Source organism: Moschus berezovskii, chromosome 28 (assembly GCF_049115385.1).
Source record: "Moschus berezovskii isolate FMDL1 chromosome 28, NW_MosBer_1.0, whole genome shotgun sequence".
NCBI classification, from domain to species: domain Eukaryota; kingdom Metazoa; phylum Chordata; class Mammalia; order Artiodactyla; family Moschidae; genus Moschus; species Moschus berezovskii.
Window position 1 is genome coordinate 21,055,862 of NC_142487.1, and position 12,186 is coordinate 21,068,047.

At 43.7% G+C, this 12,186-nt stretch overlaps 1 protein-coding gene across 1 annotated transcript in view; it reads left to right on the plus strand.

The window, feature by feature from the left end:
• The window catches only part of DCC (DCC netrin 1 receptor), an 887,682-nt gene that overhangs the window by 341,214 nt on the left and 534,282 nt on the right, over positions 1-12,186 (plus strand). Inside the window, exons 6-7 of the mRNA XM_088833422.1 lie at positions 608-762; positions 3,315-3,435. Of these exons, the coding sequence (XP_088689548.1) occupies positions 608-762; positions 3,315-3,435 (276 nt within the window). The remainder of the gene's footprint in view (positions 1-607; positions 763-3,314; positions 3,436-12,186) is intronic.

The window sequence follows — 12,186 nt, forward strand, 5'->3', positions numbered from 1 at the left end:
TCCTCCATCCATGGGATTTTCCAGGCAAGAGTACTGGAGTGGGGTGCCATTGCCTTGAGTAGGTAATTACTAGGACAATAGGAATGTGTCCACAGTAAAGATAATGGTCATTTTTAGCGCCCTATCACCACAGCCAGATCTGATAGGAAAGAGTCCATCACATTAACTAAATCCTAATGAAACTCTAGAATTATGGACACTAAGCTTTCTCGTCTTATACTCTGGGTTTTCTCAGTCATATCATCTCCCTTTTATTTGCTTTATCAGCATAGCTTCCATAGCTTTATGGAATTCCCAGTGTCCTTTATATAGGTCAGTTGGATATAAATACTTGGTTATTCAGAATGTCTATTGTATTTTTTTCAAAAAAAATTTTTTTTAAAATTATTTGTGGCAAGACACTACCATTCACTCAACTGTTTAACTACACTGGGCTGGGTTGGGGGGCAGTGTGTATTATGTCCTACAGTAGTCCTATAAAGTAAACTAAGGGCTTAGGAGACTAAAGTTGCAAGCATTTTCAATATTTGTCTCTAACTCTGAGAAAATAGAGCATGCAAGTTCACATCCCCACCCACTCACTTTTTTTTTTTTTCTGTCTTTACAGTTCCGCCCTGGTTTTTAAATCACCCTTCCAACCTCTATGCCTATGAAAGCATGGATATTGAGTTTGAATGCACAGTCTCTGGGAAGCCTGTGCCCACTGTGAATTGGATGAAGAATGGAGATGTGGTCATTCCTAGTGATTATTTTCAGATAGTGGTAATTATCTTTTCTTCAAATTCACTTTATATTCCCAGTCATCATCTACGCTGTTTCCAGTTGCTTTTCTTTCCTGGGGACAAGGTTCCCAGTGGGAATTTTTATGATATGTGAAGAAAATTGTTCTAATAAAACAGATGAGTTTTTAGACTTAGAACTTTTGAGCTAAAAACAATAAGAATAATCAAACAATCCGACCCTTGTTTTACAGAGAAGACTTTAAACAAACAATGAAAAAATAGAAGGCTTAATACCAATAATTTCTAAATATTTTCACTGGGGATTCTTGGAAGAAAAAAGTTTTGAACCTAGTACCAGACTGTATGAAGCCAAGAATCTCTTAGTTCTTTGACTTTTCCCATAATAATAAAGCTTTAATAGAATGTGCTACTTATGCATATGGCAGCCTCACTTCGATAATACAGATGGCCACTCTTTGCTCCTCTTCCAAATAAGACCAGCTGGTCCTTTTTGAGCGGTGCAAGAGGGCAGTAATATTGGTTGCAAGACGATGGTGGTGACAGTAGTGGAGAAGATATCCAGACCCAGAGTTTACATGCTTTGTAATTTAAGAGCATTTAATTAAAGCCAAGAACAATGCTTCTTATAGTTCCTATACGGTTCAGTGTACTCTGTTCCTGTCCTGGATGGAGATAATAGGGATAATTGCATTATAGTCACAGAGCTGTTTGTGGTCCTGGTACAAGTGAATGACCCAAGCCTCTCATTATTATTATTGTGCTTGCTGCCGGCAGCAGAAAGCTTTTCTCATTTGAAAATACTCTTTGGAAACTCTCCTTTCGGTTGAGGTCAGCATCAGAGTATCTGAAGTCAGGTATATGAGATATGAGAATCACATTTTAAATATCAAAGAACTTTGCAGCTAAAGAAGGAGGGTTTTCATCCATTTCTGTTATGTTGGAAATGCAGATATGACCCTTTTAAAGAAGAGTGGTCCTCTAAGCCAAGTCTCCCAGCAGAAGGGAATTCTAGTGTAAGTGCCCACACGGAATTCAGGCACAAACTCTTTCCATGGCTTCATAGTGCCTCTTGCAGGTAGATCACTCTTCTGTGATCAGCTGACTTTCAGAAACTTTCATCATCTCCTGATCCATGCATTTTGTCATATTATAAGGGCTCTTAAGGAATACATCTATAAAGAATATCTTTATTATGCTTATCATCACTTACTATTTTTCATTTTTAGTTGCATTTAATTGGTTAGGAATAGAGTAAGAAAGGAAAATAAATTTAACTTCTGAATGCCACATCAATCCATTAGTTCCTTTATGTGCTATGCTATTTTCTCTATCAGTGAATTAAAAATGACCTGCCAGGGGGCAACATGAAATGTGTTGTATACGCCTGAAATGTATGCCACTTGCATAGAGAGGAAATTGTTGAGTGCCCTTAAGGACACATGATAAAATGCAACATTTATTTTTCTCTACAATTTGAAAAATCTTTCTCCCAGCATGACCCATTATACCCAACCTATTTAAATGTTTCTTTTTTTAAGGTAAAAAGAAAATGTGCACTATGAGCCCTTTTCACACTAAATTGTGCTTAAAAAATATATCCCCAATAGCTCCAGATATCTGAGAGCCATTGTCTGTCACACGAGTAACATTTAGCCCAAATAGTAACTTATATGAGAATTGTTAATTAGAAGTTAGTCAGCTTTATCTAAGAATTTTACATTAGCCAAGAATTGACTACAAGACACTAAAAACAATTAAGAATTCCCCATGAGGTAATATTTATCTCTTAATGACTTCAGGGGAAGTGATTTAATACGTCTCACTTACTGAACTAATTCTTACACTATCGAAGATAAACTGAGTTAGGGTAATTAAATGCTATTTCAGATCATTTTATCATCCATCCTTGAAAACTATGGTGGCCCAATTTATATAAAACAGGAGTTAACGTTGCTCTATTTAATTTATGAATTACTGAAGGTGAAACATTTTGTGAAACATTTTGCCATATAACAAGAAAGACACGGGTATAAAATATCCCCCATAACCTCCTCCAATTCCCTAAAAGGTCACAGAATTTTAAAAGGATTTTCAGACATCTTTTTTTCTAAGTTAAAAACACTTCTAGAAAATGTCCAACCTAGATTTCTTGTCCTTTAGAAGCTGCAAAAATCAGAGTTTTTATTTCCTTTTGCTTTTTATTTCTCTCCAGCATTCCTTCAGTACAAGGGGAGAAGAATGAGATTTCTTTGATACTAGCCTCTCTTCCAAACATAATAAAGGAATGTTCTGATTGCTGCTCATTTAGAATGGGAGCGTGATATATGCATCCTTGAGAGTATCTTTTTCAGCACAGAACTGGGTGAAATTCCTACACGTGGATTTAGCAAAGGCTTGGGACTCTGTGACATTTTCCAGGTGACTTAGGACAGATCTGTCAGGCTGAGAACCCTCTTGGCCTCCCTTCTGGCTTTTCTGGGAAGTTGGATTAAAATTTCATTGTGTTCATTTAGTCACCTGAAGTTTTGTTTTGCTTTTTCACATATTTTACCTGCGTTTTTTTCACACTAGGGAGGAAGCAACCTGCGGATCCTTGGGGTGGTGAAGTCGGATGAGGGCTTTTATCAATGCGTGGCTGAAAATGAAGCAGGAAACACCCAGACCAGTGCACAGCTCATTGTCCCTAAGCCTGGTAAGATGAGATGAACTTTGCTCTGTTTTTTCTAGTTACTGTTCTGTGTGGTTTATCTGTAAAAATCCATATAGTTTTCCCTGTTCCCAAAGTCAGTTGGAAATTAGTTATTTAGTTATTCAAGGTGTGTATATGTATACTGATGATATATTTGTGCTAGAAAATTATATCTATTGATATATATATATAAATGCATCCAGTGAAGTGAAGAGGAACTCAAAAGCCTCTTGATGAAAGTGAAAGAGGAGAGTGAAAAGGTTGGCTTGAAGCTCAACATTCAGAAAACAAAGATCATGGCATCTGGTCCCATCACTTCATGGGAAATAGATGGGGAAACAATGGAAACAGTGTCAGACTTTATTTTTTTGGGCTCCAAAATCACTGCGGATGTTGATTGCAGCCATGAAATTAAAAGACGCTTGCTCCTTGGAAGGAAAGTTATGACCAAACTTGATAATATATTGAAAAGCAGAGACATTACTTTGCCAACCAAGGTCCATCTAGTCAAGGCTATGGTTTTTCCAGTAGTCATGTATGGATGTGAGAGTTGGGCTGTAAGAAAGCTGAGCACCGAAGAATTGATGCTTCTAAACAGTGAGATACTTCATTTTTTGGGGCTCCAAAATCACTGCAGATGCTGATTGCAGCCATGAAATTAAAAGACACTTGCTCCTTGGAAGAAAAGTTATGACCAACCTAGATAGCATACTAAAAAGCAGAGACATTACCTTTCCAACAAACATATATCTAGTCAAGGCTATGGTTTTTCCCGTGGTCATGTATGGATGTGAGAGTTGGGCTGTAAGAAAGCTGAGCACCGAAGAATTGATGCTTCTAAACTGTGGTGTTGGAGAAAACTCTTGAGAGTCCCTTGTACTGCAAGGAGATCCAACCAGTCCATCCTAAAGGAAATCAGTCCTGAGTGTTCATTGGAAGGACTGATGCTGAAACTGAAGCTCCAATACTTTGACCACCCGATGGGAAGAACTGACTCATTTCAAAAGACCCTGATGCTGGGAAAGATTGAAGGCAGGAGGAGAAGGGGACGACAGAACATGAGATGCTTGAATGGTATCACTGACTCAATGGACATGAGTTTGAGTAAAGTCCAGGAGTTGGTGACGGACAGGGAAGCCTGGCGTGCTGCAGTCCACCGGGTCACAAAGAGTTGGACATGATGGAGCAACTGAATTGAACTGAATATTCTTTCTGTCAACAGTTGTTCAGTAGTAAGTTGTAATTTCGGAGTTCTCACAGGAGAAGAGGATTGCAAGTCCTACTCTGCCGTCTTCCTCCGCCACACTCATAAAGCTGTTGTTTGCAGGAGCCTGTGATCCTTCGTCTTGCTCTCCACAGGCAGTGAGTCATATATGTGTGTACACACATGCTTATTAATAGTCTTAAAAAAAGAGATGGGAATACCGGAACACCTGACCTGCCTCTTGAGAAACCTGTATGCAGGTCAGGAAGCAACAGTTAGAACTGGCCATGGAACAACAGACTGGTTCCAAACAGGAAAAGGAGTACGTCAAGGCTGTATATTGTCACCTTGCTTATTTAACTTATATGCAGAGTACATCATGAGGAACGCTGGGCTGGAAGAAGCACAAGCTGGAATCAAGATTGCCGGGAGAAATATCAATAACCTCAGATATGCAGATGACACCACCCTTATGGCAGAAAGTGAAGAGGAACTCAAAAGCCTCTTGAGGAAAGTGAAAGAGGAGAGTGAAAAGGTTGGCTTGAAGCTCAACATTCAGAAAATGAAGATCATGGCATCTGGTGCCATCACTTCATGGGAAATAGATGGAAAAACAGTGGAAACAGTGTCAGACTTTATTTTTTTGGGTCCCAAAATCACTGCAGATGCTGATTGCAGCCATGAAATTAAAAGACGCCTTCTCCTTGGAAGGAAAGTTATGACAAACCTAGATAGTATACTAAAAAGCAGAGACATTACTTTGCCAACCAAGGTCCGTCTACTCAAGGCTATAGTTTTTCCGGTGGTCATGTATGGATGTGAGAGTTGGACTGTGAAGAAAGCTGATCGCCGAAGGATTGATGCTTTTGAACTGTGGTGTTGGAGAAGACTCTTGAGAGTGCCTTGGCCCTAAGGCCCACTTGACTTCACATTCCAAGATATCTGGCTCTAGGACAGTGATCACGTTATTGTGACTATCTTGGTCGTGAAGATCTTTTTTGTACAGTTCTTCTATGTATTCTTGCCACCTCTTCTTAATATCTTCTGCTTCTGTTAGGTCCATACCATTTCTGTCCTTTATCGAGCCCATCTTTGCATGAAATGTTCCCTTGGAATCTCTAATTTTCTTGAAGAGATCTCTTGTTTTTCCTATTCTGTTGTTTTCCTCTATTTCTTTGCATTGATCACTGAGGAAGGCTTTCTTATCTCTCCTTGCTATTCTTTGGAACTCTGCATTCAGATGCTTATATCTTTCCTTTTCTCCTTTGCTTTTCGCTTCTCTTCTTTTCACAGCTATTTGTAAGTAAGTTTATTCAGTTCAGTTCAGTTCAGTTCAGTCGCTCAGTCGTGTCCGACTCTCCGCGACCCCATGAATCACAGCACGCCAGGCCTCCCTGTCCATCACCAACTCCCGGAGTACACTCAAACTCATGTCCACAGAGTCGGTGATGCCATCCATCCATCTCATTCTCCGTCGTCCCCTTCTCCTCCCGCCCCCAACCTTTCCCAGCATCAGAGTCTTTTCCAATAAGTCAACTCGTCGCATGAGGTGGCCAAAGTATTGGAGTTTCAGCTTTAGCATCAGTCCCTCCAATGAACATCCAGGATTGATCTCCTTTAGAATGGACTGGTTGGATCTCCTTGCAGTATAAGGGACTCTCAAGAGTCTTCTCCAACACCACAGTTCAAAAGCATCGATTCTTCGGCGATCAGCTTTCTTCACAGTCCAACTCTCACATCCATACATGACCACGGGAAAAACCATTGCCTTGACTAGACGGACCTTGGTTGGCAAAGTAATGTCTCTGCTTTTTAATATGCTATCAAGGTTGGTCATAACTTTCCTTCCAAGGAGCAAGCGTCTTTTAATTTCATGGCTGCAATCAGCATCTGCAGTGATTTTGGAGCCCAAAAAAACAAAGTCGGACACTGTTTCCACTGTTTTTCCATCTATTTCCCATGAAGTGATGGGACCAGATGCCATGATCTTTGTTTTCTGAATGTTGAGCTTCAAGCCAACCTTTTCACTCTCCTCTTTCACTTTCATCAAGAGGCTTTTGAGTTCCTCTTCACTTTCTGCCATAAGGGTAGTGTCATCTGCATATCTGAGGTTATTGATATTTCTCCCAGCAATCTTGATTCCAGCTTGTGCTTCTTCCAGCCCAGCGTTCCTCATGATGTACTCTGCATATAAGTTAAATAAGCAAGGTGACAATATACAACCTTGACGTACACCTTTTCCTATTTGGAACCAGTCTGTTGTTCCATGACCGGTTCTAACTGTTGCTTCCTGACCTGCATACAGGTTTCTCAAGAGGCAGGTCAGGTGGTCTGGGATTCCCATCTCTTTCAGAATGTTCCACAGTTTATTGTGATCCACACAGTCAAAGGCTTTGGCATAGTCAATGAAGCAGAAATAGATGTTTTTCTGGAACTCTCTTGCTTTCTCCATGATCCAGCGGATGTTGGCAATTTGATCTCTGGTGCCTCTGCCTTTTCTAAAACCTGCTTGAACATCTGGGAGTTCACGGTTTACATACTGCTGAAGCCTGGCTTGGAGAATTTTGAGCATGACTTTACTAGCGTGTGAGATGAGTGCAATTGTGCGGTAGTTTGAGCATTCTTTGGCATTGCCTTTCTTTGGGATTGGAATGAAGACTGACCTCTTCCAGTCCTGTGGCCACTGCTGAGTTTTCCAAATCTGCTGGCATATTGAGTGCAGCACTTTCACAGCATCATCTTTCAAGACTTGAAATAGCTCCACTGGAATTCCATCACCTCCACTAGCTTTGTTCGTAGTGATGCTTTCTAAGGCCCACTTGACTTCACATTCCAAGATGTCTGGCTCTAGGTCAGTGATCACATTATCGTGACTATCTTGGTCGTGAAGATCTTTTTTGTACAGTTCTTCTGTGTATTCCTGCCACCTCTTCTTAATATCTTCTGCTTCTGTTAGGTCCATACCATTTCTGTCCTTTATCGAGCCCATCTTTGCATGAAATGTTCCCTTGGAATCTCTAATTTTCTTGAAGAGGTCTCTTGTTTTTCCTATTCTGTTGTTTTCCTCTATTTCTTTGCATTGATCACTGAGGAAGGCTTTCTTATCTCTCCTTGCTATTCTTTGGAACTCTGCATTCAGATGCTTATATCTTTCCTTTTCTCCTTTGCTTTTCGCCTCTCTTCTTTTTACAGCTATTTGTAAGGCCTCCTCAGACAGCCATTTCGCTCTTTTGCATTTCTTTTCCATGGGGATGGTCTTGGTCCCTGTCTCCTGTACAATGTCACGAACCTCCGTCCAGAGTTCATCAGGCACTCTGTCAATCAGATCTAGTCCCTTAAATCTATTTCTCACTTCCCCTGCATAATCATAAGGGATTTGATTGAGGTCATATCTGAATGGTCTAGTGGTTTTCCCGACTTTCTTCAATTTAAGTCTGAACTTCGCAATAAGGAGTTCATGATCTGAGCCACAGTCAGCTCCTGGTCTTGTTTTCGCTAACTGTATACAGCTTCTCCATCTTTGGTTGCAAAGAATATAATCAATCTGATTTCGGTGTTGACCATCTGGTGATGTCCATGTGTAGAGTCTTCTCTTGTGTTGTTGGAAGAGGGTGTTTGCTATGACCAGTGCATTCTCTTGACAAAACTCTATTAGCCTTTGCCCTGCTTCATTCCGTGCTCCAAGGCCAAATTTGCCAGTTACTCCAGGTGTTTCTTGACTTCCTACTTTTGCATTCCAGTCCCCTAGAATGAAAAGGACATCTTTTTTGGGTGTTAGTTCTAAAAGGTCTTGTAGGTCTTCATAGAACCGATTAACTTCGGCTTCTTCAGCATTACTGGTTGGGGCATAGGCCTGGATTACTGTAATATTGAATGGTTTGCCTTGGAAACGAACAGAGATCATTCTGTCGTTTTTGAGATTGCATCCAAGTACTGCATTTCGGACTCTTTTGTTGACCATGGTGGCTACTCCATTTCTTCTAAGGGATTCCTGCCCACAGTAGTAGATATAATGGTCATCCGAGTTAAATTCACCCATTCAAGTCCATTTTAATTCACTGATTCCTAGAATGTCAATGTTCACTCTTGCCATCTCCTGTTTGACCACTTCCAATTTGCCTTGATTCATGGACCTAACATTCCAGGTTCCTATGCAATATTGCTCTTTACAGCACCGGACCTTGCTTCTATCACTGGTCACATCCACAACTGGGTATTGGTTTTGCTTTTGCTCCATCCCTTTATTCCTTCTATAGTTATTTCTCCACTGAGCTCCAGTAGCATACTGGGCATCTACCGACCTGGGGAATTCCTCATTCAGTATCCTATCATTTTGCCTTTTGTTACTGTTCATGGGGTTCTCAAGGCAAGTATACTGAAGTGGTTTGCCATTCCCTTCTCCAGGGGACCACATTTGGCTGTGGTCCATGTGATTAGATCAGCTAGTTTCCTGTGATTATGACTTCAGTTTGTCTGCCCTCTGGTGCCCCCTAGCAATACCTACCATCTTATTTGGGTTTCTCTTACCTTGGTCGTGGAAAATCTCTTCACAGCCGCTCCAGCAAAGTGCAGGCGCTGTACCTTACCTTGGACGAGAGATATCTCCTCAAGGCCGCCCCTCCTGACCTTGAACGCGGAGTAGCTCCTCTCGGCCCTCCTGCGCCCGCGCAGCCACCGCCTGTTGGACGTGGGGTAGCTCCTCTCGGCCGCCGGCCCTGGCCTCAGGCGTGGGGTAGCTCCTCAGGGCAGCACCTCTTTGCGTGGTTCGTTGCGCCCGGGCCGGCGTCTCTCGCGTCGCGTCTGCGCCGCCGGGGCCGGCGTCTCTCGCGTCGCGTCTGCGCCGCCGGGGCCGGCGTCTCTCGCGTCGCGTCTGCGCCGCCGGGGCCGGCGTCTCTCGCGTCGCGTCTGCGCCGCCGGGGCCGGCGTCTCTCGCGTCGCGTCTGCGCCGCCGGGGCCGGCGTCTCTCGCGTCGCGTCTGCGCCGCCGGGGCCGGCGTCTCTCGCGTCGCGTCTGCGCCGCCGGGGCCGGCGTCTCTCGCGTCGCGTCTGCGCCGCCGGGGCCGGCGTCTCTCGCGTCGCGTCTGCGCCGCCGGGGCCGGCGTCTCTCGCGTCGCGTCTGCGCCGCCGGGGCCGGCGTCTCTCGCGTCGCGTCTGCGCCGCCGGGGCCGGCGTCTCTCGCGTCGCGTCTGCGCCGCCGGGGCCGGCGTCTCTCGCGTCGCGTCTGCAATTTCTGTACAGCTACAGAAATACATGAGACATTGTCTTTCTTTGGCTTCTATCTTTGTAACCTATCAAGGCCTGATATTTGATGCATCGAACTGATTATCCAAAGACTCTCAAACTGTCATAATGTTCACAACAATGACTGTCTCTGTTTTGTTGATTAAAACAAAAAAGCAGCCATAGATCCACAGTCTCAGATAAGAAAAGAATGAAAGGAACTACCTAGTAATTTAAAGGGACAGTTAACTCTTGTTCAAGATCACCGGTTTCTCTGATGGACTACTCATTTCCCTTTTATTGAATGTGCCCTATGTGTGACTATAATTTCATTACTGTGACTAAGTGCATTCTCTTCTGCTGAAACGTTAATGGATGAGGTAGAGAAAAGGAACCTCTAAGATCAGTGTCTAACGTGAGCCATGGTTTACAAGCCCTGTGCTATCTCATTAGCAACAACAATATGGCAACATTTAAACTAATACTGGTTGCTGCACAAGCCACAGAACAAGAGAATTCTGGTTAACATTGATTTTCATCTAAGGCCATAAAGCTGAGGAAAATGCAAGATAAGCAGTCTCATATTTCTAAAGAGACATATGAGGTCCATTCTCCTAGGACTTGTTGGCACTGGCCAAGTCTGGTCATCATCCCCTGTAAGTGCCATTTGGTATGGAAGATTCTTTGATATGTTGAAATTTGTAGAATTAGACATTGTCAGGGCTTCCCTGGTGGCTCAAACAGTAAAGAACCCACCCGCATTGTGGGAGACCTGGGTTCCATCCCTGGGTTGGGAAGATCCCCTGGAGGAGGGCATGGCAACCCACTCCAGCATTCTTGCCTGGAGACTCCCCATGGACAGAGGAGCCTGGTGGGCTGCAGTCTATTGGGCTGCAAAGAGTCAGACACGACTGAGTGACTGAGCACACAGACATTGTCATGGCATTTTCTGTCCCTACAAGTCAAGTTATGGAGACCGAGAAAGCTCCTTGAACAGAGTGCACTGGTGATTTGTGTGCGTGTGTATGTTTTACTGGGAACTGCTTGCACACCTGGAAAACAGGCATTTTATCCTGACTGAAAGTTGTCTGGAGATGCCCACCGTAAGGTAAGGGAACTAGAGAAGGAGAGGTTCGGAGAAAGAACAAGACCAATGCTCTACAGGAACAGATCACCTTTAATGAGGGGAGAAGGGGCAGCAGTGAGCCCAGTGAGCTGCTGCGCTAAGTCAAGAGTAGGTATATATAGAAAACATACAGGCAGAAATACATTGTTTAGAGGGGGTCTGTTTTTCCTCAAGATTATTTTGATTAGTTAGCTTCTAACAACTGGGGCAAGGAATTCCTGAGATCGGCAGGAGACTGGGGCCGGCTGGGAGCTGAACATAGTCAGTCTTCACGTCCGTTCCTTTCTTGGGGGAGAAAGTTCTTTATTCTGTATAGAATGGTGGGAAAGACCCAGAGGGGAGTTTCCACTCCAGGCCATTTTGAGCCGTGTAGTTTTCCTTCGCCCACAACCCAGCAGGAGAAAGGGAAAGTCAGCTGTGTTGAGCTCTGTTTCCACTCTGCGGAAGAACAAGGCTGTGAGTTGTACTTGTGAAGAAAAAGCAGGGCTGAAGAAGCCTGCCCACGAGGTTCTGGCTGGAGAGGCTACAGCCTCAGAAGATACTGGGGGTGGAGAGGAGCTGGGGCAGAAGGCCAGCCAGACCCCGCTGTGGAGGTTCCTCGGCTGGAAAGGCCTCAGAAGGACCCACAGAGCTGCCCCCACAAAACAGACATTGGACGCCTTCCACGACTATGGACTCTGAAGGGCACAGGTTGAGAAAAAGAGCCTCTGTCTCCTTACTTGAAATCTATCCTGTCTTTCTACCCTGCTGCTGCTGCTGCTGCTAAGTCACTTCAGTCGTGTCTGACTCTGTGTGACCCCATAGACAGCAGCCTACCAGGCTCCCCCATCCCTGAGATTCTCCAGGCAAGAACACTGGAGTGGGTTGCCTAGAGAAGCCCTAAGTCCTGGGGTGGGGCGGGCGGGCAGACCCAATAGAATAAAAACAGGTGACAGACAGTTCCATTGCCTCTTACCCATTTTTGGCCTCAGGCCAGCTCTAGGAGGAGGGAAGAAACTTGGAATGGACCGTCAGGTTAATGTGATTTAGAGCTTGCTTGTTTGTGCGTGTATGTGTTGCCTTTGTTGTTATTGTTACTGTTTTTAATACCTGAAAAGAAAGCTTTTAAAATATTTTAAGATGCCTTCAGGACTTGAGGATTGACCCAAGTTGCTATCTAGGATAGAAAATATATCTGATAGAGTGTGTTTGAAAGTGGAGAATGG